This window comes from Hypanus sabinus, chromosome 10, assembly GCF_030144855.1.
Source record: "Hypanus sabinus isolate sHypSab1 chromosome 10, sHypSab1.hap1, whole genome shotgun sequence".
Classification (NCBI taxonomy): Eukaryota; Metazoa; Chordata; class Chondrichthyes; order Myliobatiformes; family Dasyatidae; genus Hypanus; species Hypanus sabinus.
The window spans coordinates 111012632-111039736 of record NC_082715.1 but is presented as its reverse complement, the minus strand read 5'-3'; the positions used below and the strand labels follow the sequence as shown (position 1 = coordinate 111039736).

General features: G+C 39.9%; 1 protein-coding gene across 1 annotated transcript in view; it reads right to left on the bottom strand.

Annotated features, from left to right (window-relative positions):
* Window positions 1–27105, bottom strand: part of LOC132401348 (dynein axonemal heavy chain 8-like) — an 895336-nt gene that overhangs the window by 717846 nt on the left and 150385 nt on the right. The window contains exons 13-17 of the mRNA XM_059983478.1: window positions 24025–24222; window positions 21261–21337; window positions 6541–6640; window positions 5209–5328; window positions 12–147 (exon numbers count right to left, since the gene is read on the bottom strand). Of these exons, the coding sequence (XP_059839461.1) occupies window positions 12–147; window positions 5209–5328; window positions 6541–6640; window positions 21261–21337; window positions 24025–24222 (631 nt within the window). The remainder of the gene's footprint in view (window positions 1–11; window positions 148–5208; window positions 5329–6540; window positions 6641–21260; window positions 21338–24024; window positions 24223–27105) is intronic.

Here is a 27105-nt window from a genome sequence, read left to right as displayed (position 1 = left end):
GAGGCACTTACTGTATTGAATTTTTGAAGTTTCTTTTGACCAGATCTTAAAGTGTAATACTTCAAATTTGACCAATACATATGCAAGTTTATTGTACATTCGCACAACAGACATGCCCCGAGGGTTTTTTAAAATGTCAGAATTTTTCTGAAATGAAAGAAGGCAGTTAAAGACACATATATTTAATGCACATGGTAACAATCCAATATTCATTGGCACAGCATACAGTACAACAAAGTATCTGAAAACTTTTTTAGTGATTCATGATTCATGACTACATGGTCATATTCTGCTCTAACTCCATCTACAAATTTGCAGATGGTGCAACAATTGTGGGCCTTATCTCAAATAATGATGTGTCAGAGTACAAGAAGGAGATAGAGATCTTAGTAACATTATGTTATGACAACAAACTTTCCTTTAATGTCAGCAAAATAAAAGACTAGTCATTGAATTAAGGAAGATGGGCAGTGAACATACTCCTGTCTATATCAACAGCATTGAGTTTGAGAGTAGAATTCCAAATTCCTATAAGAAGGCATTGCCAACGACCTTTCTCCGTCAAACCACATAGATGTCATAGCCGAGAAAGCTCACCCTGAGAAAAAGACTGTGACCATCCACCTTATCCACCTCAGTCAATCGAGTTCCATGGAAAACTCAAGCCCTCCAGTCCCAATAACATATCTGTGAATCTCTTCTGCACCCCTTTTCACCTTAATGACATCTTTCTGATACATCCTGAACATCCTGAACCCAAATGATTCCTCAGATCCCAACCCTGGAGCAGCCCAAATTAGGCCCAAAGCCTCACTCATCAATTCATCATATTGATGGGCATAGAGCACAACAGCCAGGTCAGTCTTCATAACGTCAGTGCCAAAGAGAGAGGGTGACCATCGAGGAAAGAAAGTGAGTGAAATTGGCTCTTGCCTTGGATCCTGACACGGTCTTTTCAGTCTGGAGAGAGGAGTGAATGAAATTGGTTCTCACCTCCAATCTGGGCCGACACTTAAATTGGCTAAACAGCGGATTGTACCTCGTACCTGGACCTGGTTACTATGAAGGGCTCAGGGCACAGACTAGGCCCCCCAGCAACTCGCTCTGGGCCCAGATTTCGCTACCCAACCCAAAGCCGCTCTCAAGAGCTTCAAATCAGCTTGATCCAACCTCACTCCCAGGCCAGCTGTATGGGTGTCAGAACTCCACTGCTCCAACTTCTCCTCTCGGCATCCAGAGCAATCCAACCTCAAACACAGGCCAGATGCATGGGCATTAGCTCTCCTCTGCCCTGACTTCTCTTCTTAGTACCCAGAGCAATCCAACTTTGTACCTGTCCACTGCCCCGACTCCTCCTCTCTGAATGGCTCACTCTTTTTTAATGATGCAACATAGAAAGCATTCTATCTAGAGCTTGGTACGACAAAAAATGACGACATGTAATTGCATGGTTGTGAACATAGATCAGTCCATCAGGAAAACCAATCTCCCCTCAAATGACTCTGTCTACACATCATACTACCTTGAGAAAGCAGCAAAACATAATCAAACACATCTCCCATCCAATCATTCCCTATTCACCCCCACCTTCCGTTGGGCAAGCAAAAAAGCTTTTCATTGTATCTTGGTATATGTGACAATAATAATCCAAATTACTAACTTAAATATTTGCCTTTAGTACAATCCCATCAAAGTGATCACCCTTTTCATCTTTCTTAGTTCTATCCATATAGCCTCACTGAATACATCATGCCCAACACCACACACCCCAGAAATATCCTCCATAAGTACTACCATTATTTTATTTCATCTACATGGGGGGTGAAAAGCACTGCACAAGATCGAAATAAGTTACAGAGTATTGTGAACTCAGCCAGCTGCATCGTGGGACTAGTATCCCCAGCATCCAAGACATCTTCAAAGAGCAATGCCAAAAAGCCGACAACCATCATTAAGGACCCCCCATCACCCAGGACATGTCCTCTTTTCTTTGCTATTATCAGAAGAAGATATAGGAACCTGAAAGCAGACTTTCAATGATTCAGGAATAGCTTCTTCCCCTCTGCCATCATATTTCTGAAAGGAAGTTTTCATGTTTCATTATTTAAAACAGTTGAATGACAATGGAGTTAATTTGGCTTTTTTGACACTGATCAACGGAAAAAGATTCTTTCATAGCAAAGTGAAAACAGATTTTACAAAGTAATCTAAATGAGTTACAAATATAAAGCACAAAATAACTGATTGCATAAGTATTCACCCTCTTCAAGTCAGTCTAATAGAGACGCCTTTGACAGAAATTAAAGCCTTGAATCTGTGTGGATAGGTCTCTATCAGCTTTGCACATCTGGACACTGCAATTTTTTTCCCATTCTTCTTTACAAAACTGTTCAAGCTCTGTCAGATTGCATGGGGATTATGTTTGAACAGGCCTTTTCAAGTCCAGCTACAAATTCTCAATTGAATTGAGGTGTGGATTCTAACTTGGTCACTTCAGGACATTAACTTCATTGTTTTTAAGCCATTCCTGTGTAGCTTTGGTTTTATGCTTGGTGTCATTGCCTTGCTGGAAAACAAATCTTCTCCCAAATCGCAGTTCTCTTGCAGACTGCATCAGGTTTTCCTCCAGGATTTCCCTGTGTTTTGCTGAATTAATTTTACCCTCTACCTTCGTAAGCCTTCCAGGGCTTGCTGCACTGAAGCATCCCCAGAGCATGATGCAGACACTACCAAACTTCACAATAGGGATGATGTGTTTTTGATGCTGTACAGTGTTTGGCTTATGCCAAACTTAGCATTTAGTCAGAAAGCCAAAAAGCTCAATTTTGGTCTCGCCAGACCATAGTATCTTCTTCCAGATGACTTCAGTCTCCCATTTGACTTCTGGCAAACTCTAGGTGAAATTTCATGTGATTTTTTTTTCAACACTGGCTTTCTCTTTGCCACTCTTCCATAAAGTTGTGACTGGAGAAGGACCCAGGCAACAGTTGTATGTGCAGTCTCTCCCATCTCAACCACTGAAGCTTTTAACTCCTCCAGAGTTATTAAAGATCTCTTGGTGGTCTTCCTCATGGTCACTCAGTTTGAGGTCAACCTGCTCATTTGCAGCTCATCCATACCCTGCTCATTTCTTGATGATTGACTTAACTGTACTCCAAGGGATATTCAGTGACTTGGAAAATTTCCTGTATCTATCTCCTGACTTGTACTTTGCAATAACCTTTTTGCTCAGTTGCTTGAAGTGTTCTATTGTCTTTATGGTGTAGTTTTGCCAGGATACTGACTCACCAGCAGTTGGACCTTTCAGATTCAGGTGTACTTCACTATAATCAATTGAAATACATTGACTTCACATAGGTGTCCAAAAACCGATCTCCATTTTACTGCACCAGTGAAGATTTGGTGTGTTGTATTAAGGGCGGTGAATACTTATGCAATCAATTATTTTGTGTTTTATATTTGTGATTAATTTAGATGACATTGTAGAGATCTGTTTTCACTTTGACACAACAGAGCCTTTTTCTTTTGGTAAGTTTTTAAAAAAGCCAAATTAAATCCACTGTGATTCAATGCAGTGAAACAATAAAACATGAAACCTGTCCCTCTTATACAGGTCACCTCTGGACCAGAAGAGATCCCAGTGACTCTATGTCTCTATATTCCCCCACCACGATCACACTGACTATCTACTACTTATCTATACCAATCCCATTAACCAGCTCTTATAGAATTATAGATTTAGTCATGATTATAGTTTCTTCAGCTTATTTGCTGAACTCACATTTCTACATTACTATAGGCCAGTTGGCGCAGAGCAACCCCATCAATCCCATATCCTCACTTCTTTCCTAGAGACCTATACTTTCTTACATGCCGATCAATTTCTATTTGATTGTCCTACCGCATTCATAATAATTCACAACAGCCAGTAACCTACCAACCAGCATGTCTAAACCCTCCTCAGTGGAATCATACAAGTAAATATCTTCTGCAACCTCTGAAGCTGTCAAAGTTTTCCATTTTTGTGGTGCACAGAACAGGACACAATAATGCAATTGTGTTCAGACCAGTGCTTTACAGATATTCTTTCTTATTCTTATATGCTATATCTCATAAATGAAACCTAAAATCCCATAAGCTTCTCTCTGTTCTTCTACCCAGTTTAGACAACCATTTCATTGACATTGTCCCGTCTTGTCCTTTCTACCAAAGTGTCACTTCCTGCTATTTTCTGCATTAAATTTTATATGCAACATGTCCTCTCATTCCATCAACCTATCTATATCTCATTGGAATCAATGACTATCCTCCTTTCTGAACAGCACATTTTGTTTTTTTTTTTAGCCCTTAACTCCGAGTGGAGGCAAGGGATGCCATTGTGACAGTGTTTTTTAAGTAGGCTTTCTTGTTTTTATGAGGCCAAGTTGGTAGCTCGACGCTCAATCCAGTACAGATGGAAAGCATGCAAGGGGGCCGGCTAGATTCGAACTCAGGAGCCTTTGCTCCGAAGTCCAGCGCTGATGCCACTACGCCAGCAGCTGGCTACCACATTTTGTGTCATCTACAAATTTGGAAGTTATATGTTTTAAACACAAGTCTAATCCATTTACATATTGAGAAAATCAATGGGCCTTTGATCAATAGCAATGTACACTTATCTTCTTCCAGTGGCTGTTTCATTTTTGTTGTGTGTGGTGTTATTAAATTCTCAGTAAGCATTCTATTAATGAGATATTATCATTATTCCATAGCAGAAGCACAATGCAATTTGAGCTCAAGAAAGTTTTAAAAACAGTAAATGAGAGTGTGAGGGCTGAGAGAGAAACATTAGTGTGAATACAAGGAAAATAGAGCCTTCTGAATAAGTACTTTTTAATCAGCCTGAAGCAATAACAAAAGGATGTGCTTTGAATTATGCTTTAATAGTACTTTACTGTGCATAACTGGGCTTTGCTATGAATGCCGCTTGCTACAATCTCATTACAACCATTAGAAGGCTGCTCTAATTCCTGATAGAACTGAGGTGATTGCCTCTGATGTGTTTGTCGAATCCCAATGACATGAAGATTTATAAAGCCTCATCATTTATCCAGATGGAGATACTTCCATTGAAAAGAGGCACCTGGAATTAATGCAAACACATTTGCAAAAAGGCCTTGGTCTGCATTATCAACCAAGAAAAGATATTTTTTTTGTGAACAAACTTACATAGAAAAAGTCAATAGGTACAAATATACGTCTGAAGAGTTGTCTTGCCCACAGTATCTTTCCAGCTACAGGAGGCATGTCTCTTGTAAGATGTGGATTCTCTTTATAGGTGTGATAATGCTGCAAAGATAATCAAATTGACAAAATCAACATTTTGCAAACAAATTTAAAATTTACATAAAAGTGCACACATTTACAACTAAGAAGAAAGGTAACCAAAAGTGCACACAGTACTCCAATCTTACAGCCCCACCATTCATTATACAAATGCAACATAATGTCCCAGCAGCTATTCTCAAGGTCAGCATGCTAAATGAATTTTTCATCATTCAATCTACCTGTTACGCTGATTTCAATGAACTATGCACTTATAATCCTAGGTACCTTCACTCCATTACACTCTTTAGTGCCCTATCATTCACAGTACAAATCTTTGGCTGGTTTGACTTTATGGGTGAAACTAAGAAATAACAAAGGTATGACCACGTTAATAGGGCTATACTGCAGACCACCGAACAGTCCTAGGGATTTTGAGGAACTAATTAGTAAAGAGATCACAGACTGCTTCAAGAAACATAAGGTTGTTATAGCAGCTGATTTGAACTTTCCACATATTGACTGGGAATCCCATACTGTAAAAGGATTTCAAAAGGGCAGCATCCATTATTAGGAACTCCCATCACCCAGAACATACCCTCATTTCCTTGCTACCATCAAGGAGGAGGTACAGGAGCCTAAAGAGACACACTTAATGTTTCAAAAATAACTTCTTGCCTTCTACCATTTCTGAATGGCCAATGAACTATACACTTCCTCCTTATTTCTTGCAGTCTTTTTTCACTACTTACTTAATTTTATATATATTTCTTACTGTAATTTAAAAGAAAATATTATGTATTGCAATGTTCTGCTGCCACAAAACAACACATTTCATCACAAATACCAGTGATATTAAACCTGATTCTGATTCCCAGATAGGTTAACATAAGTCAGATGATAAGATGCATGATGACTAGTGAGACATTTTAAATAAACAGCATGAGAAAAGGACCAGAAGTATGTTTAAGTATCTGAAACAATGAAAAAATAATTTATCTAATGTTGGAGAATTAAACATTTATTCCAGAAAGTAAGATGTTGTTGTTCTTGTTTACATTGGACCTCACTAAAGCAGTGAAAGAAACTGAAAGCAACCATGCTCCAGTAGGATTGAGAATTAAAGTGGCCACTAAAGATTCCAATTAAGTATAAGAGATCAAGTTTCCCATTCCATGTGCCAGTTGAATTGGGTAAGTAAAAATGACTACAGTACTATGCAAATAAAATTCTTACCTTTTTAATGAACATTAACTCGCCAACATAGTGTTGAAGAATACGTTCAATTGTTTCTTCAATTTCTGACTTAAGAGATGGAATATTCAAATTCTGAAATCTAAGACAATAAGTTTAGCATAAGTAAATCATGATCTATTACAAATAGCATCATGATGGCCATGTGTCAATCCTGCATCATACAATTAATTACACTCAGTGGCCACTGTTTTAGGTACTTGGGTGGAACCCAGTGTAGGCCATGCACTTCAATGTTCGACACACACCACTTCTGCACACCACTGTTGTAACATGTGGTTATTTGAATTATCGTCATCTTCCTGTCAGCGTGAACCAGTCTGGCCATTCTCCAATGAACTCTCTCATTTACAAGACATTTTTGCTCACAGAACTGCCGTTTATCAGATATTTTTGTTTGACACAACTTTTTCTGAATATTAGAGATTTTTGTGCATGATTGTTGTGCCTCCCGCATGCACGGGTCAGGGATATCTTGGAGAGGCTGCAGGACATTCTGAAAGGGGAGGGTGAGCAGCCAGCTGTCGTGGTGCATGTAGGTACAAATGATATAGGAAGAAAGTGGGATGAGGGCCTACAAGCTGAATTTAGGGAGCTAGGAGATAAATTAAAGAGTAGGACCTCAAAGGTAATAATCTCAAGATTATTACCAGTGCAACATGCTAGCCAGAGTTGGAATAGCAGGATGGCTAGAATGAATATGTGGCTTGAACGGTGGTGCGGGGGGGGGGGGGGGGGGTTCAGATTCTTGGGCATTGGAACCGCTTCTGGGGGAGGTGGGACCAGTACCATCCGGACGGTCTATATCTGGGCAGGGCTGGGATCAATGTCCTAGGGAGATTGTTTGCTAGTGCTGTTGGGGAGTTTTTAAACTAATATGGCAGGGGGGGTGGGAAGCCACACAGAAAAGAAGAGGAAAGTGATGCAGAGACTAAAGCTAGAATTACTGAAGAAAAAAGTAAGAGTAGAGTGCATAAACATATAAGGCAAAAATCGCATCGGTCACTAGAGTCTAAAAGGACAATGAGTATAAGGGCACTTTATTTTTCTTTTTTAATCTGTTTATTAATTTTCAAATTCATAATCATAACAAGAATAATAGTACAAAGAGATTGGGATTACATTATTGGTAAATAGCATATGCGAATAAAAGCTACAGATAACACAAGTGTGTAGCAGAGTGCTACACGCAGTGCTGAAATAATGACACATAGTCAATGAGCTGCAGTTGCAAAAGAGATTTATTCCAACTTCGCGGCCTCACTTTAGAAAACTTCTCACTTCAGATGTAGAAAGGAAAATCTGGCGTGGAGCATTCGGCGGAAAGATTCTAAGCTTTGCAGGGTATAAGAGCGCAGGTTTTAGATCTTTCTCATAACATTCAGACATCAGAGGTTTAAAAATAAGCCTTTCCTTCATTACTTCAGGACTAAAATCTTCTACCAAATGGAAATAGTAATCCTGAAATTTAACCATTCCTACCCGCCGAGCCACACGAATAAGTTGTTCTTTGTCGTGTACGTAATGAAACAGGACAATTACAACCGAAGGTTTAGCTGGAGCACTCAATGATCAACGCCTAATTCTATGTGCGCGATCGAGTAACGGAGGGTTATCTGGAAATACCAACAGGAACGCATCTTTTAAAAGTTGAGCAAAATATTTCGAAGGGTCGTCTTTTTCTATGCCGTCTGGGAGACCAAGTATACTTAGGTTCTGTCTTCTGGACCGATTCTCAAAGTTGACTCTCTTGGCTTTAAGTGTTTCTACCAGTTTAGTGGTCGAAATTAAATCTTGTTGCAATTTTTCAATTATCAAATCCCGTTTCCGAGCGTCTTCTTGCAGAGATGTGATAAGAACTTGCTGCTGGTCAATTACTGAATCCGTCTTAACCATATAATCTTGAAAAGCCTTTATATCTTGTTTAAAAATTTGTTGTAGTTCAAGAAACTTTTTATCCAAAACTTCCAGAAACAATTCATAAGTTAATTCAGTGCGTGGCGGATGAGCTTGCTTCTTCCCGTTACCATTCGCATTCCGCCCAGGTTGCCGTTCTTCAGATCTAAGAGACATTTCTGATTGCATATCCTCAAAAATTCACAATAAACTCTTAACGATAAGTCCAAAAAAATAGCAAGAGTCTTTTGGTGTAGGTAAAAATAAGTTGAATAAGGGTGATCAAAGGCTAAAAAAAGTAAAGGTTATGGAGCGAATCTGAAACAGTACTCACTCCATGAGCGTCACCCGCTGACCTCTGCGGCCTCACTTTAAAGCCTTCCTGATCCCGCCCTCCCCAGGCAGAAATGCTGTAGGGGGCACGTATTCACAGTCCCATCCCGCATGCGGGCTTTTCCCCTTGCTGGTGAAGCAGACTTGGCGCCCTTTTTGGGACTGGCCTCAAAGCCGGAGTGCGCCGATTTGTGAGCCGGTTCGAGTGCGCTGGGAAGTGGGTCGCCACAAGTGTACTAAGCCTCCTAAACTCTTAGTGTAATTAAACATGATAAAAAAAAATGAAAAAAAATGTCAAAAAAACCCAAATAAAAAAAACAAAAAAACTAAACTAAACTAAGCTAAACAGAACTAAACTAAACAAAGCTGGGCTATGATATTACATCGGATATAATCATTATGTCATTAACTCTGTTCCTCTATCCATATATTTAAGGTTAATAAAAAGGATTCAGAAAAGTTACATCATATGAAAGTGTTGAATAAATGGCCTCCAAGTTTCTTCAAATTTAACCGAAGGGTCAAAAGTGACACTTATGATTTTTTCTAAATCTAAACAAGATATAGTTTGGGAAAACCATTGGAATGTAGTAGAAGGATTGATCTCTTTCCAATTCAATAAAATGGATCTTCTAGCCATTAATGTAACAAAAGCTATCATCTGATGAGCTGAAGACAATAAATAACTATGTTCCATCATTGGTAAACCAAAAATTGTGGTAATAGGATGAGGTTGTAAATCAATACGCAAAACTGTTGAAATAGTATCAAAAATGTTTTTCCAATATTTTTCCAAAAGAGGACAAGACCAGAATATATGAGTCAAAGAAGCTACCTCAGAATGACATCTATCACAGACAGGACTTATATGAGAGTAAAACTGAGCTAGCTTGTCTTTAGACATGTAGGCCCTATACACCACCTTAAATTGTATCAACTCATGTTTAGCATACATAGAGGAAGAGTTAACTAATTGGAGTATTTTCTCCCATTTCTCTATAGGTAAAGAAAGTTGAAGTTCCCTTTCCCATTCATTCTTAATTTTATCAGATATACCTGGCCATATTTTCATAATGATATCATAAATAGTTACTATCAAACCCTTCTAATAAGGATTTAAACCTAAAAATTTTTCCATGGTATCAGTTGGATAGGAATTCGGAAAAGTAGGTAGCATAGTATTCAAAAATGTGTATAGTATTATTAACAAGGTTAGTGAACTTGTGGCACAGATCAATACCAAGGCATATGATTTAGTGGCCATGACAGAAACCTGGTTGCAAGGTAGAGATGACTAGGAATTAAATATCCAAGGGTATCAGGTGATACAGAAAGATAAGCAGGAAGGCAAAGGAGGTGGGGTGGCGCTCTTAATTAAGGATGAGATCAGGGTGATTGTGAGAGACAATATAAGATCTACGGAGCAGAATGCTGAGTCCATCTGAGTAGAGATTAAGAATAGTAAAGGGAAAAAAATCACTGGTGGGAGTTGTCTATAGGCCACCTAATAAAAATATTGCAGTGGCAGAGGCGATTAACCAAGAAATAACTGAGGCTTGTAAGAACAGAATGGCAGTTGTCATGGGGGATTTTAATTTCCACATAGATTGACTGAATCAGGTTGGTCAAGGAAGTCTTGAGGAGGACTTCATAGAATGCATCCATGATAGTTTTCTTGAGCAGCATGTTAGTGAACCTAAAAGGGAAAATGATAGCTTAGATCTAGTCCTGTGCAATAAGTCAGGTAAAATTAACGATCTTGTAGTCAGGGATCCTCTTGGAAAGAGTGATCATAGTATGACTGAATTTTGCATTCAGATGTAGGAGGAAATAGAGCTAAAACTAGTGTATTATGCTTGACCAAGGGAGACTACAACAGGATGAGGGAGGAGCTGGCTAATGTGGAGCGGGAGCACAGGCTATTTGGTAGGACAGTTGAGGAACAGTGGAATACTTTCAAAGAGATTTTTCACAGTGCTCAACAAAAGTATATTCCAGTCAAAAGTAAGGACAGTAAGTGTGGGGAGAGCCAGCCTTGGATAGCTAAGGAAATAAAAGATAGTATCAAATTAAAAGCTCATGTGTACAAAGTCGCAAAGAGTAGTGGGAGACTGGAGGATTAGGAAAACGTTAAAAAGCACCAAAGAACAACTGAACAAAAAATAAGGAAAGGGAAGATAGAGCATGAAAGTAAATTAGCACAAAATATAAAAACAGATAGCAAAAGTTTTTATAAATATATAAAGCAGAAGAGGATTGCTCAAGTCAATGAAGGTCCCTTGGAAGATGAGAAGGGGAAATTGATATAGGGTGATAAAGAAATGGATGAAATGAGAGGTGAAGATCTTGATAAAATCACTGTCAATAAACAGATAGTGATGAACAAACTAGAGGGCCCGAAGGTAGATAAGTCCTCTGGTGCTGATGGGATGCATCCCAGGGTGCTGAGGGAATTGGTGGAGGTTATAATAGGCACATTGATGATTACTTACCAAAACTCTCTAGAATCTGGGCAGGTCTAGGTGGATTGGAAGACAGCAAATGTCATGCCACTTTTTGAAAAAGGATGTAGGCAAAAGGCGGGCAACTATAGGCCAGTTAGCTTAACATCTGTAGTCAAACAAATACTTGGAGCTGTCATAAAGGAAGAAGTAACAAAACATTTAGAAAGGAGTGGTTCCATTAGACAGACACAGCATGGATTCAGAAAGGGCGGGTCCTGTTTGACAAACTTACTGGAGTTCTTTGAGGACATAATGAGTGCAGTGGATAGAGCATAACAGGTGGATGTCATATACTTGGATTTCCAGAAGGCGTTCAATAATGTGCCACACAAGAGACTTAAATAAGATACGGATGCATGGAGACTGTGGAAGTGTATTGGCATGCATGGTGGATTGGTTAACCAATAGAAGGCAGAGAGTTGGTATAAATGAGTGTTTCTCTGGTCTTCAGTCGGTGGTGAGTGGGATGCCGCAGTCGTCGGTGCTGGGCCCACAGCTGTTTACGATTTAAATTGATGATTTGGAAGAGGGAACTGAGTGTAGCACAGCAAAATTTGCTGATGACACTAAACTGAGTGGAAAAGCAAATTGTACAGAGGAGGTGGAGAGTCTGCAGAGGGATATAGATAGTTTAAGTGAGTGGGCCAAGGTCTGGCAGATGGAACACAATGTTGGTAAATGCAAGATCATCCATTTTGGAAGGAATAATAGAAGAGCAGATTATTATTTCAGTGGTGAAAGTTTGCTGCATGCAGTTGTGCAGAGGGACTTGGGAGTGCTTGTTCATGAATCACAAAAAGTTGGTTTGCAGGTACAATAGGTTATTAAGTAGGCAAATGGAATGTTGGACTTCATTGCTAGTGGGATTGAATTCAAGAGCAGGGAGGTCATGCTGCAACTATACAGGGTACTGGTGAGGCCGCAACTTGGAGTTCTGTGTGCAGTTCTGGTCTCTGTACTTGAGGAAGGATTTACTGATTTTGGAGGCAGTGCAGAGGAGATTCACCAGGTTGATTCCAGAGATGAAGGGATTAATTTATGAGGAGAGATTGAGTCGCCTGGGACTATATTCTCATAAGAATGAGAGGGGATCTTATAGAAACATACAACATTTTGAAAGGGATAGATAAGATAGCAGGAAAGTTGTTTCCATTGGCAGGTGAGACTAGAACTAGGGGACATTGCCTCGAGATTCAGGGGAGAAGATTTAGGATGGAGATGAGGAGAAACTTCTTCCCAGAGAGTGGTGAATCTGTGGAATACTCTACTCAGGGAAGAAGTTGAAGCTTCTTCACTAAATATATTTAAGCTATAGTTAGATAGATTTTCACATAGTAGGGGAATTGGGGTTATGGGGAAAAGGCAGGTAGATGGAGCTGAGTTTACGGACAGATCAGCCATGATCTTATTGAATGGCGAGGCAGGCTCGATGGGCTGGATTGCCTACTCCTGCTTCTATTTATGAAAATCCCAGAACTTTAGTTTCTGAGATACTCAAATCACCCCATCTAGCACAACAATCATTCCACTTAGATCACATTTCTTTCCATTTCTGATGTTTGGTCTGAACAACTGAACCTCTTGACCATGTCTGCATGCTTTTAAGCATTGAGTTGCTACAACATGTTTGGCTGATTAGATATTTGTATTAAAAAGCAGGTGTACAAGTGTACTTAATGAAGTGGCCATTGAGTATATCAGTAGAGCTAATAGGACTTGATGTTTCAATCTCTATGATAAAGTCGGCACTCTCAATGTTGGCAGTAGGCTTGGAGTGGTGACGAGGAGGGTAGCTACATCATTGGGGTCATCAGGTGGGCACCGTCCTTCTTTGATGTTTCGTTGATAAGTCCACGATGTCTCCAGAGGGCTCAACGGTGCTACCTGGTGTCTCACATACACCCTTCTCAGTTTTGCACCCTCTTGTCTTCGTCTTGCAGCCTAGTTGTTGTCTTTCCTTTTAATCCAAATCCAATTGCTGCTTTCTTCTGCTGCATTTGGCAAGGACTTAATTGCTTGTTGGAAGGAGACACCCCTCACCCCCATTTTCTTCAATAGACTGGTCGTAAATGTAGCAATGAATCCTCTGCATCCCACTTCTGCAGGGAAAATCTTGGCTTCAGTTGCCAGTTCAGAGTACTTGGACTTTTTCCTTTCATAAGCTTCTTCAACACCATCTTCCCATGGTACTGTCAATTCCACAACATATGCCAGCTTGGCTGTTGTGGACCACAGGAGTATGTCTGGCCAGAGTGTTGTAGCCACAATGTCTGGGGGAAACACAAGCTTTTTTTCCCCATGTCCACGTCCATTTTCCAATCCCGAGCAACCTGCAGAATGCTTATATCCTTTGATGTTATTTGGTGCTCTGGAGGTTGGCCTGCAGTACAAATCGTGTAATGTGGATATTTCCTGCCGATGTTTGTGGGAGAACATTTATGCTGGTTTGCCTCTGTTCCAAGATTGATGCCAGCTATCTAAGAACTTGGTTATGCCACCAAGAATACTGCCCATGGCTGTGGCTCATGGTGCATCCTGTTAACATGTGCCTTAGTGACCCAGGTGCTTGACAAAGAGAGCAAGTGGGGTCTTCTCCCCACCACTGGTTCAGGTTTTGAGGTGTTGGTAGGAGGCTCTGATGACAAAACTTAGCCGAGATCCCTCCATCTCCCAGATGAAACGCCAACTGAGTTTCCTCATTTCCAGGCTCTCCCAATTAGTCCATTGGCCCTGCTTGGCCATTGAAACAGCTCTGGCGTGTCACTCTGCCTCCTCCTGTCTCCTCACCTCCTCCACCACGAGCCGTCTCTTCTGCATTGATGTTGCTTTGTGCCATTGAGGAGCCTCTGGGACGAGCCCGAGACCAGTTCTCTCAGGTTGGACATGACCAACCACATCTCTGAAGTGAAGAGCAGACCTAGCACTGTGAATAGCTTCAGATGGGGTCCACTTCCTCCCCATTGCCACACGAGGGGCCACTGTTCAAATAACAGTATCTTCAGATTCAGTGAGGGTAATGACCAACCTTGCTTTGGTGCATTTGAATTCTTCCACAAGACTTGTAATTGGTAATTCCAATTTGCCGTCCCCGTACAGTTCAACAGGACTTAAGCATCATGGAAGTCCAAGCCACTGTTTCACATGTGCGCTGATCACTTTTTTGAGCTTTTCCAACTTGTCGATGGGGATTTCATACACTGTTAAAGGCCACATGAGTCTTGGGAATATGCTGAACTGGAAGCACCACAGCTTGAGTTTTCCTGGCAGCAAGGTCTTGTTGATGCAAGCTATGTACGTGATGGTATACTTTTTGAGTTGTTTAAACTGCGCGGTGTAAACTTGAGCTTAGCATCATACCATCAACCCAAGCTCTTCACAGGCATTTCTGAAACAGTTGGGACAGATGTGTTCCATCAATATGAAATCTTTGATCCATGACTTGACCTTTGACAATGGAGATGCTTCTGCATTTTCTGGGCTTGATCATCATCCTCACCCATGTGATGTTTTGATGAAGCTTTTGCAGAAGTCTCTTGGTGCAGGGGACAGTTGTCGTCAGTATTGTTATATCATTCATATAGGCTCATACCTTTGACCAAACTGTAGCCGTTTTTCTCCCACAACCTATTTCGAGGCTCTGATACTGAGCTCCATTGCCATAGTGAAGGCCAATGGGGAGATGGTGCACCCCGCCATGATGCCTACTTCCAGTGGTTGCCAAGCTATGGTGAAGTCTGATGTTGTCAGACAAACTTGCAGATCCTGGAAGTAGTGTTTTACCAGATTTGTTATTGTTGCAGGCACCTGAAAGAATTCAAAAGCAGTCCACAGCATGGAATGAGGAACTGATCCTTAGGCGTTGGCCAGATCAAGGAACAAGATCCTTTCCTTCTTTCTTAGCTGTCTGGATTTGATAGCATATGACGCTGGTATGTTCAAGGCATCCCAAGAAGCCTGCTATGCCAGCCTTTTGGATTAATGTATCAATGAAATGGTTTTGTTTCAGATATTTTGTAAGTCTTTGCACCAACACGCTGAGAAAGATCTTGCCTTCTATGTTCAGAAGGTTTATTTGATGAAATGGCAATGGCAGACAAATTCTTTTCTTTTGGGATCAGAACTGCCCTTGCTCTTCTCCAGGCTTTGTGGGTAACTTGCTTTTCCCACGCAACCCTTATGTTTCTCCAGAGGAATCTCAGAACATCGGGGGTGTTCTTGTAGACACAATACATAACATCGTTAGAGCCTGGCGCTGATGCCGATCTTGCCTTCTTCACTACCTTTTTTACCTCACTCAGCTTGGGAGGGCTGATGTTAAATAGATGTTGTGGGGGTGAGATTGGTGGGATGTCAGCTGGGACAAGTATCGGTTCATCTTTTAGCTCATCAGTGTGTGTGATTCTGAGATACCTTTCAACCTCCTCTTTTGATGCTTTCAGGGATCTGCTTTTCTCTTTTGTGAAATGCCTTTCACATATTTAAAGGGATCTTTGTAGAAGTCTGTTCTAGCTTTTTCCTTTTTACATCGTTTCCTTAAATTCTCTGCTCTGCGCAACTTGGAGAGCTTCTGTTTTAGGTCCTCTTGAAGGAGGTTGATGCCCTCCCTTTCTTCTGCTATTGCTTTTTTCCACAACTTCCCTTAGAAGCCCTTAGGATTCTGTTTCCCATTGTCTAATAGAGCAACCTCTTTTAATCCCCCTAATTTTCCTCCTAAGTGTTCTCTTACATTTCTTATACTCAAATGCCTTATCTGTTCCTTGCTGCCTATACATGCCATACACTTCATTCTCTTACTTAACCAGCACCTCAATCTCTCGAAAATCAAGGCTCCTAAACCTGGTAGTCTTGTCTTTTATTCTGAGAAGAACATACAAACACTGTGCTCTCAGAATTTCACTTTTGAAGGCGTTCCACTTACCAAGTATCCTTCTGTCAGAAAGCAACCTGTCTCATTTGCCAGATCCTTTCTGATACCATCAAAATTAGCCTTTCTCCAATTCAGAATCTTAACCTGTGGACCAGACCTATCTTTTCCCATATTTACTTCAAAACTAACAACATCATTATCACTAGATACAAATTGTTCCCCTACACAAACTTCTGTCACCTGCCCTGTCTCATCCCATTTATAGTATATCACACTCTGTCTTCTTGGGATTTCTAAATACTGATTAAGGAAACTTTCCTGAACACATTTGACAAACTTTTTCCCATCTAGTGTTTTTAAAGTATGGGAGTCCCAGTCAGTATGTGGGAAGTTAAAATTACCTACCATCACAAACTTGTGTTTCTTTTAACAATCTGCAATTTTCTGCAAATTTGTTCCTCTAAATTCCACTGACAATTGGATAGTCCATATCTTACCTACAATGCTCCTTGCATTGAAATAGATGCACTTTGAAATATTATTCCAAGCATGCTCAAACTTTCAATGCATGTCTTTGTGTGTAGGCTTACCAACATCTTTCTCCACAACTACTCCAGTAGCTGCCCCGACACTTTGGCTCCCATCCCTCTTCCCACAAGGATATTAGTTCCTCTCCAGTACAGGTACAAGCCATCCCGTTTAAACAGAGGGAGCCCAATGAAACAAAAATCTTGAGCTCTCCCTCCTGCATCATCTCCTTATTCACATGTTAAATCATGTAATCTTCCATTTTTGGCCACACTAACACGTGACATGGATAGCAATCCTGAGATCAGAAGCCTGGAGATCCTGTCCTTTAATTTAGCACCTAACCAGCAGAAAGTCCCAACTGACAGCACTTGCCTTTTCAAATCTTGCTCCTGTTCTCTTACTCCATTTCTTTTCATTTTATTTTCCTTTTCACTCCTACTCTCAGTTTATTTCATTCATCTTGGTTTTCACCAGACCTATTCATCTACAATGTGTCACTGAACTTCCATTTGTATTTCATAGTCCCTGTGTACAATATGAGTAGTTTAGATACAGAAGTAGACAGAGAAGCTATTCCCATTAACATATGGTTCAAGGGTCAGGGGATACAGATCTGAAGTGAATTAAGGGATGCAGAGGAAACTGGTGTGTGTGACAACAAAATACTCAGCAGGAGTACAGAAACGGACGGAATCCCGGGCGCTGCCATTCAGTTGCTTATTTATGTAACAGATTTTCCCCGAAGCCATCAGACTACCAACCTACTGACCTCTGCTGTGCCTATTGTCTTGTTTATTATTTATTGTAATTCTTGCACTGTTCTGTGTACTTTATGCAGTCCTGGGTAGGTCTGTAGGCTAGTATAGTTTTTGTGTTGGTTTACGTAGTTCAGTGTAGTTTTTGTATTGTTCATGTAGCGCTATCGTCCTGAAAAACGTTGTCTCATTTTTACTGTGTACTGTACCAGCAGTTATGGCCGAAACGACAATAAAAAGCAACTCGACTTGACTTGATAAACAGAAGCAAAAAAATATTCTGCTACATTTGTAATTTTATATCTCTCCATCTGCCATTATAATCAAGCCACAGATTCGACCTGGTTCAGTAAGGAGTGAAAGACTCTAGAGCAACAGCATGAATCAATTGCCAACCTAGCAAAGCTACAACACAGGATTACAAGTGTGAGCCTCCTAAACCTACTAAGGCAAAGAATATCAAACATTGATAGCCCTTTGTGCAACAAAATTCACCTCTTCTCAGTTCTGAACAAATCATTCTTTATCCTGAAATAATTGCACTCTTAGATTCTTTAAAAGGGATTTTTTCCCTTAAGATACTTTATGGATGGATTTTTGGATATTAACTTTAGCTAGTACAGGTACCTGGAACTGAAGTAAAAGGTAAGCCATTATCTTAACAAATTGTGGAGGAGGACTCATGGATCCAGCAATTTCCCTACAACTAATGTAAAACTTATTGGTGTATAGTTCCCAGGATTTTCCCTTGTTTCCTTCTTAAATAGAGGTACAGTATTAGCCACATGCCAGCTCCCCAGGACCTTGCCTGTGGCTGGGAAGGACACACAGATATTAGTCAAGGGCCCAGCAATCTCATCTCTTCCCTCCTTCAACAACCTGGGGTAAATTAAATCAAGCCCTGGGGACTTATCCACCTTAATACTCATTAGGAGGCACAACACTTCCTCCTCCTTGACTTCTAAATGCCCTAATGTATTTATACACTCAGCATTGATATCCTGGTCCTCCATATCCTTTTCCTTGGTAAATACTGAAACAAAGTACTCATTAAAAACCTCATTCACATTCTCTGCATCCAAGCAAATGTTCCCCTTTTATCCTTGAGTGGTCCCAGCCTCACCCTAGTTATCCTCTTGCTCTTCATGCATGTATAGAATGTTTTGGTCACCTTAATCCTACTTGCCAAGGACTTTTCATGGCACTTCCTGACTTCCCTAATTCCCTCCTTTAGATTTTTCTGACTTACTTATACTCTTCACATGCTCTATTTGATCCTAACTTCCGAAGCTTTACATACTTTTCCTTTTCCTGCTGGACTAAATTCATCATTTCTCTGGACATACAAGATTCTCTCACCTTTCCATCCCCATCCTTCCTTCTAGTAGGGACATACCCTTCCTGTACTCTATGCAATTGATCTTTAAACACCTTGTACATGTCTGATGTGGATTTGCCAAAGAAAAGGTGTTCCCAATTGGCACTCCTTAGTTCCTGCCTAATGCCTTCATAACTTGCCCGACTCCAATTTAAAACTCTCCCGCAAGTTCCATCCTATCCTTATCTACAACTACCCTGAAGGTTAAGGAGTTATGGTCACTGTTTCCTAACTGTTCACCCTGGCCAGGTTCATTATCCACAAATTGATTTAAGATACCTTCCTGGCTACACTTAACAAATTCTGCTCCATCTAAACCCCTTACACTAAGAAGGTCCCAAATGAAATTCCCCATGACAACAGCCCTATTATTTTAACAAATTTCCTTAACCTGAATACATATCTGTTCCTCAATGTTCTGGTGGCTAAGAGAGGGTCTGTAGTACAATCCCATCAGTGTGATTGCACCCTTCCCATTTTTGAGTTCCATCCAAATGGACTCAGTGTCTGACCCCCTCCATTATGCCTCCCCTGGGTGTAGCTGTGATATTGTCCCTGATTAGTAATTCAACTCCGTCCCCCCTTTACCTCCTCCTCTATATTTTTTCTAAACTTTTGAAAAGCAGAGACATTAATCACCCATTCCTGCCCCTCTCTCAACAAAGTTTCAGTAATGGCTACAGCATTATAGGTTACATGTTCTGATCCATGCTCTAAGTTCATCACCCTTACCCATAATATTCCTAGCATTAAAATTTACACACTTCAAACTATCTGACCTATCATACCTGTTATTTTGATTTTGCTTTTTAATACTTTCCCTGACATCTACCTTCTGGTCTGATGCTTTCCTTACTGATCTGGGGGTCTGCATCTGTGAATCTCCTGTGAGTACTCACACTTTGCTTTCCTGTTGGCACTAGAGAGCACAGTTTTTCCTGACTTTAGAGTTGGCCTGTCCCTGAACCCAACCCCAATCCCTTATGATTCCACAGCTCACCTTAAAATAAAGCCTACACAATATAGTCACCTATTCAGTCATCCTAACATTAGAAATTTTGGATGAGACTAGAGGACTTATATTCCACCATATCAACTTGTGCAGCAATGTAAAGGGATCTATGGACGTGGACACCAAATCTCTCTTTTCAATTCGTTTATTTGTCAATCCATCATACATGAATACTAATGAATACCGCTAAACATGACAGCATTACTATGAGGTGAAGGTACTAAAAATACATTACAGTCACGCGCAATAACACATTCATGGAATAAAAGTCACTACACCCTCCCCCCACCATGACACTACAGTTTGATGCCAAGTCCTCACACGTACAAGTTAACAAACCCGTATAGAATATCAGTAAAATACAATGACGCAGAATATGCAGGTATATAGTCCAGATCCCCCAGCCTACCAATATCATATGTCCACCTGCCCACTAGGCAATACCATGGCTTTGAGGCCCAGCACATGCATATACTAGCACATATAGAACATTAGTAAAAGTACGACAACACAGAATATGCATGTATACAGTCCAGACCTCCGAACCCACCAAGATCACCTCTTGACTGGCCCCAATACTTACCCAATCACCCAACACCCACTAGGTGATACTGCAGCTTAGAAGTTCAGTCCTCATATATACAGGTACATATAGAATATTAGTAAAAACACAACCAGACAATTATAGATAGATTGTTTATTGATCCCAAAGGAAATTACAGTGTCACAGTAACATTACTATGTACTACAGTAGCATTATCACCAATATAAATATTAGAAGAGAAGTAGAAAGAATAAAAAATAAGTTACCACAAACAGTCTAACAGGAGGGGGACATCACTTCCCCAGCTACAGGCTGACTCACTATAGAGCATAATAGAGCAAGGGTAAGAATGACCTCATATAGCTCTCTTTGGAACAACACTGAGAGTGCTAAATATATATGTAAATTTCAAAATAGTTTATAACCTGCTGTACTCTTTGACAATCTTCCCCACTATCCATAACTCTTACCAAATTTTGTGTCACCTGCAAACTTACTAATCAGACCACTTACAATTTCATCCCAAAGAACAGAGGGCCCAAAAATGATACCCACAGAATACACATGGTTACAGACCTGCCAGTGAAACTTCACTCTACCTTCCGTGACCAAGCTAATTTTGTACCTAACTTAGCAATACATTGTGAATCCATCTCATCTAATTTTCTAGATTCCTTCACTCAAAGCAAAAGGATTGTTATTCACATTTTGATGAAACAATATACTCAACAACTCACAAAAAAATTATTCATGCTGCTAAAGTTTTCTTTCACTTTATATAGATTCAAGTTTTGTATAACAATATTTACACAGATCTAGTATAAAATAATTATCTACTCCTTTTTATATTTCATAAAATCATTAATAAAACATTTGTTTTACCTCTGTAAAAGCTGCAAAGCATGCAATGAAGAAATAATTTTAGAAAAACTGTTGCTCATGAAGTCATCAAGCAAGTTCTGAAATATACAGAAAAATGAAAATGTGAGATCAGGCTTCAGTTCATTTGACAAATTTTGAAAATTTATTCCTTCCCTAATACCCAATTCAAAAAAAATCTAAAAGAAAGTAGTAATCTGAGCAATGGTTTTATGAGAAGAAAAAAAATCTCCTGTATCTGCAAGCCGACACTGATACTTCTATTTCATGAGCCTCATTTGGATGACATTTTCTTAAAACCCATATTCTGTAAATATCAACTACAGTATACTGTACTTAGTCAAAAGTAGTCTCTGCTACTTAGTCAAAAAGTTATAAAGGTTAGTCAAACCTTGTTCTACCTTATATAATTCATACTGGTTCTCCTTAATTCATTCAAAGTTCTCAAATCACTGATTATTTTCCATCCTTATCCCTGTCCCTCCCCCCACCCAACAATTGCTTCTGAAACCTTGCTTAACGACGGAAATAAACTAACAGGCCTGAAGTTACTAACAATTCCCTTCCACATATTCTTAATTAAATGCATTACACTGCCAGTTTTCAAACCTCAGAGTGCACCTGTCTCACAGTCTAGCCTTTGAAGAGTGACAGTAAATTATATATCAATTAATTTTAGTTTATCTTAAGTTTAATCATCAAAGTAACATTTGTTTGAAGCCTTTAAGCTAGACCTTGCAGTTTGAGGTGAGGCAGTTTCTTGAGAGGTATTGTCCAACTATAATTGCAATTAGAGCTTATTCAGTTGAGATAATTTAATTCCAGATGACTGAGTTGTAATTCCAGATGACTGGAAATAAATATCCAGATTAATGGACTAGACTACAGCTCTTTGAGTATCTGGAGAGTGAGTCACAGAATCAATAAGATTCTTCTTCACCATGCTCCTCCAGTCTCAGATAGTGGGTTTTGAGTGAAGGCTGTTCAGTGAGGTATGTGGGAACATATTGAAACCCATTCTATTCCCTTTGAAAAAGTTTGTTTGTAGAACCTGTATTTCTGATCTTCATGTTATTTCTACCTAAACAATAATCCTTTAATATTTCCACCAGGGACAATGCAATCCCACCACAAGTTATCTTCTATTCCCCACTCCTTTCTGCTTTTCACTCCCTCCATAATTACCTGGTTCATTCCTGACACTCATACGTCCCTCCCTCCCCCTTTCCTCTCCCCAACCACTTGCCACTAGATAACTTTACTTTATAAAAGGGATATTATCTGACTCTACATCTCCTCCCTCACCTCCATCCATGGACCTAATCAGTCCTTTCAGGTAAGGCAGGAAATCACACGTCAGAGAATTGTTACCCTTACTCTTGAATACACATGATCCAGTTACCATATCTTTGGTGTAGATTGTGTACAGCTGAGGCCCCAGTAGTGCTCTTTGCATTTTCTTTATTAATGAAGAATAACTGGTCAAGTATTCCTCACATTCTATTTTGATCCTTTCTTAAATAGAGGATTCCACGTGAACCATTTTATTTCGACAGCGCTTTAACATTATTTTCTTATAATGAAGATTAGAAACTCATACCAACACCATCTGTTCCATTGAAAGATTTAGAATTTCATTTCTGAATATTACAAACTGGATTTCCTTTGAGATGCTTATTAAAATTTAGCTCTTCTAAATTTTTTAATTCATTATTGTTTCTGATTATATGATTGTATAAAATATGGTATGATGGCACTCAAAGTAGAGAGAACTCTATACAGTAACCAAAGATGCTATATAAAGTGGATTCCGGTTAATTAGGACACATCGGGACCAATACATTTTGGGCCAATCAGCCAAAGTTTCATGGAAGTAATTAAAAGGTATAAAAAAGACAAACTACTGTTTAACTGAATAACAATTTATGTTTAAATGAAAAACAGAACACATTAGAACACTACCAATACCTACAGTATTATAAAACTATCAGTGACAAAAATCACTGTTTTTGAACACTAACACACACAACATGGTATAGTGTCTGGCAGCTATGCAGCCACATGTTGTTCCTTTTCATGCATCAGGTGGCATTTGCCATTTCCTTAACATTTGTCTTTTTTTAATATACAAGGCCACTGCATGGATGGAAAGAATGCAAGGATCTGGCCAGATTTGAACCCAGGACCATTTGCCTAAAAGTCCAGTGCTGTGCCACTACACCACCAGCCAGCTATACACATGTGTACGTGAGACGCTAATTAGAAACTGTCCGGCAACAGATTCCTGTTCCAATTGTGCAGCATAGTGTCCCAAATAAACAAAGGGAATACCAGCTATTTTCTCAATTTAGTTTTTGTTCTTTAAGAGTTGTCCCAAATAAAAGGCAGCCCCAATTAACAGAAGGCCCTATTAACCAGAATCCCCTGTATAGGTTCTTCTTGTCCCAACCTTAATGGCTCATCCTCCTACAACCAATCTTCTGTTTATATTTTCTGTGGTGTTTATTACACTGACAATGCAGTTAGGTTTCAATGTATTCAATAGTTTGTCCTGACAGGTGAAGGTCCTCAGACATCCTTACATAGAACATAAACATCAAAGAGTACAACAAAGGAAAAGGCCCTTTGGTTAGTGCTGTCTGTGCTGGCCATGATACTAATCTAAACTAATCCTTGCTGGGAAAGAGTATGAGATATAAATAAAGTGGGGGATAAAATTAAAAATGGCAAGTAAATTTAGCTCCCTGCAAATAATAAAATATACTACCTCCAAGTCAAAGATTTGTTTCATGAATGCAGCATAGTCATTATTGAATTCCTTCCTCCGAGGGTCCAATATATCGTAATTACTTTTCTTAAGATTTAAAAATATATTCTGGAATTTTATTGCGAGAACCCCTATTCCCTCAATTGTAGAATTGCTCAATGCAGAGAAGGTCTTCAATACCTCAAGAATTTTTGTGATCTGCAAATGTAAATAAACATTGATTATTTTACATTTACAATTAACAATACTGTAAAAATGTTTTTCTTTCTGTTAAAATGATTAAATTCATCATTTGAAAATTATATACATGCTGAGCAGTAAATTAGCTTTGATATTCCATCCTGAATCTCACTAGACACATCAACCAGAATAGTTTCAACAATCTATGTCTACCAAGACCTATTTTCCCAAGTGATCTAGGGAAGGGTGCATCTGTAACAATCCTCAATGCAATACTATAATGCTGCATTAATGTTTGGATTTATATTTTCATGGATCACAATCCATATTTTCCACTGGTTACATCAGGGATTATCCATGGACATCCATATATCTTTCAGGTTGAAATGCAACATCTAGTTTGTCAAGATGCTGGAATCTGGAGCAACAGTCTGCTGGAGAAATTTATCAGGCTGAGCAACATCTATGGTAGGAAAGTAACTATTACCTCTATTTGCCAGGAGTTCTGTGGAACCCTGTCTAACTGCTGCCCAATTGCAGTTTCTATTGCTCTCTGGTTATTTGACCACATCATAACCAAGACTTATCCCACATGTTTCCAACTCTGTTTCCAGGTCACCCACTTTGGCCCCAGCCAGGATTTCAAGCATATGCATTCAATTCACCAGTTCTCCCAACAGCTTTTTCTCCATGTCTCATACAGTACCATCTCCACCTTTTGTCACTTTCCTGTTTTATTCCCAGAGCTCTGAGCTTTCTTTTCCAAATGTATCAAGGTCCATTATTTGTCCACTGCCAGACTGATTCCTTTAACCAGCAGATTTTTGTGTTTCTGAACTCCAAAAAGGATCTGAACTTCACCTACATCCAGTCAGTCAAAGCCCAGTCTGGACTTCTTCATTCTCACAACAAACTCCAGGCTGCCAAAGCACTGTCTGGACTTCTTCTCTATCCCTCTTGATTTCAAACTCCCAAACTCCATCCATACCACCTCATTTTCCCATCCATCCCAAGCTTCCAAGGTCCATTGGTTCTTTCTCCACCCTCCCCTACTGCCATTCTCACAATCCTCTGATGTTAAGGTCCATCACCTGCTCCCATCCTGCACCCCACTCCCCTCCTTCCACCACTCTTTCCCCTGAGCTCAAACTCTTCCCCATCTCATGCCTCCCCTGCCAAGCTCTCCCTCCCGTTACCCTCTTTCCCTCTTTTAACCTCATACCGTGCCCCAGCTCCAACCTCTGCAGTGTCTTCACCACCCTCATCATCAGCAACCCCCCCCCCCACGCCTTTCTAATGCTGAGCAGTCAATCCACACCAGAGGCCTCACTTTTGTACCCTGTGCCCACAACTCAGCAAATTTCAGTCCTGCTATGACACTGAATTCTTCAGCTATCACCAAAATATAGACCTAATGCAAGTACTTCATCTGAAACATCATCAGTTTCTTTTCTCAAAAGAAGCTTTTGACCTGCTAAGGTCCCTAACAGTTTGGTTGTTGCTCCAATTTTTATGCTGAGTGCTATGCTATTAACAGAACTATGAGCCATTTATGGTTATGATGAATTTAGTTTTTTTCTTAATTAAGAAATACACACAATTTTTTGATATTGATGCCAAAATATATGGTGCTTCCTCTGGTCAACATATTGAATAATTCAGAACATATTGAAGAAGCCTGATAAGATTTATTTGTCTGTTTGCATAACCTTTTCACTATCATAGAACATAAAAGAGTACAGCACAGAGACAGGCCCTTGGATCCATGACATTGTGCTGAATTAATTAAACTACTTTTTATCTGCCAACATATGGTCCATATCCCTCCATTCTCTGCATATTAATGTGCCTAAGTACATCTTAAATGCCCCACCTGCAAAACCCTGCAGAACTCTATTATCCATGAACCTCCAGCCAAAATAAGTGTGGTGAACTACATATACCTGTCTGGACACACCCCCCCCCCACCCCGCTGACTGCTCCTGTGGCTTCTTCCACAGACCCCGGTATAAAGGCGACTGGAGCCACAGACCCCTCCTCCCCTCCTCAGTCTCCAGGATGTTGTGTGATGGTCACGCTGCTTGTGCTTTCTTCCAGCCAATAAAAGCCTACCTTAACCCATTTCTCAGAGTTATTGATGGTGCATCAATAAGCCTATCAACCACTACTACCTGTCTTCTGTAGGCAAGCTAATTCAACATCCAGCAGGCCAAGTCACTATGGATTCCATGTATCTTAATCCTCTGGGTGAGCCTACCTTGAGGAACCTTGGCAGATGCCTTACTAAAATCCACAAAGACAATATTTACTGCTATATTTTTGATTTTCTTTGTTACTGCTTTGAAAAACTCAATCAAGACATTGCCCTGCACAAAGCCATCCTGACTGTCCCTAATAAGGCCATGCTCTAGTAAGGGAAAATGTCACAACAGTGCTCAGTCAGGACAGATTAGAGAACTTGTCTACTGAGGTGTTATGGGTGGAAAAGAGTATAAGAAAGATATTATCATGTTAATGGACTATACTACAGACCATTCAACAGTCCGAGCGATTTAGAGGAACAAATCTATCGTGGGATCACAGACTGTTGGAAGACAGATAAGGTTGTTAGAATCTGTGATTTTAACTTTCCACATATTGACTGGGACTCTCATACTGCAAAAGGACTAGAAATGATAAGAGTTTGTCAAATATGTTCAGGTAAGTTTCCTTAATCAGTATGTAGAAGACCTAATGAGAGAGGGTGCAATACTGCTATTAGGGAAAGAGAATGCAGGTGACAGAAGTTTGTGTGGGGCAACGCCTTGCATCTAGAGATCACAATCCATTAGTTTCAAAGTGAATATGGAAAAAGATAGGTCTAGTCTGCGAGTTGAGATTCTAAATTGAAGGAAGTCCAAT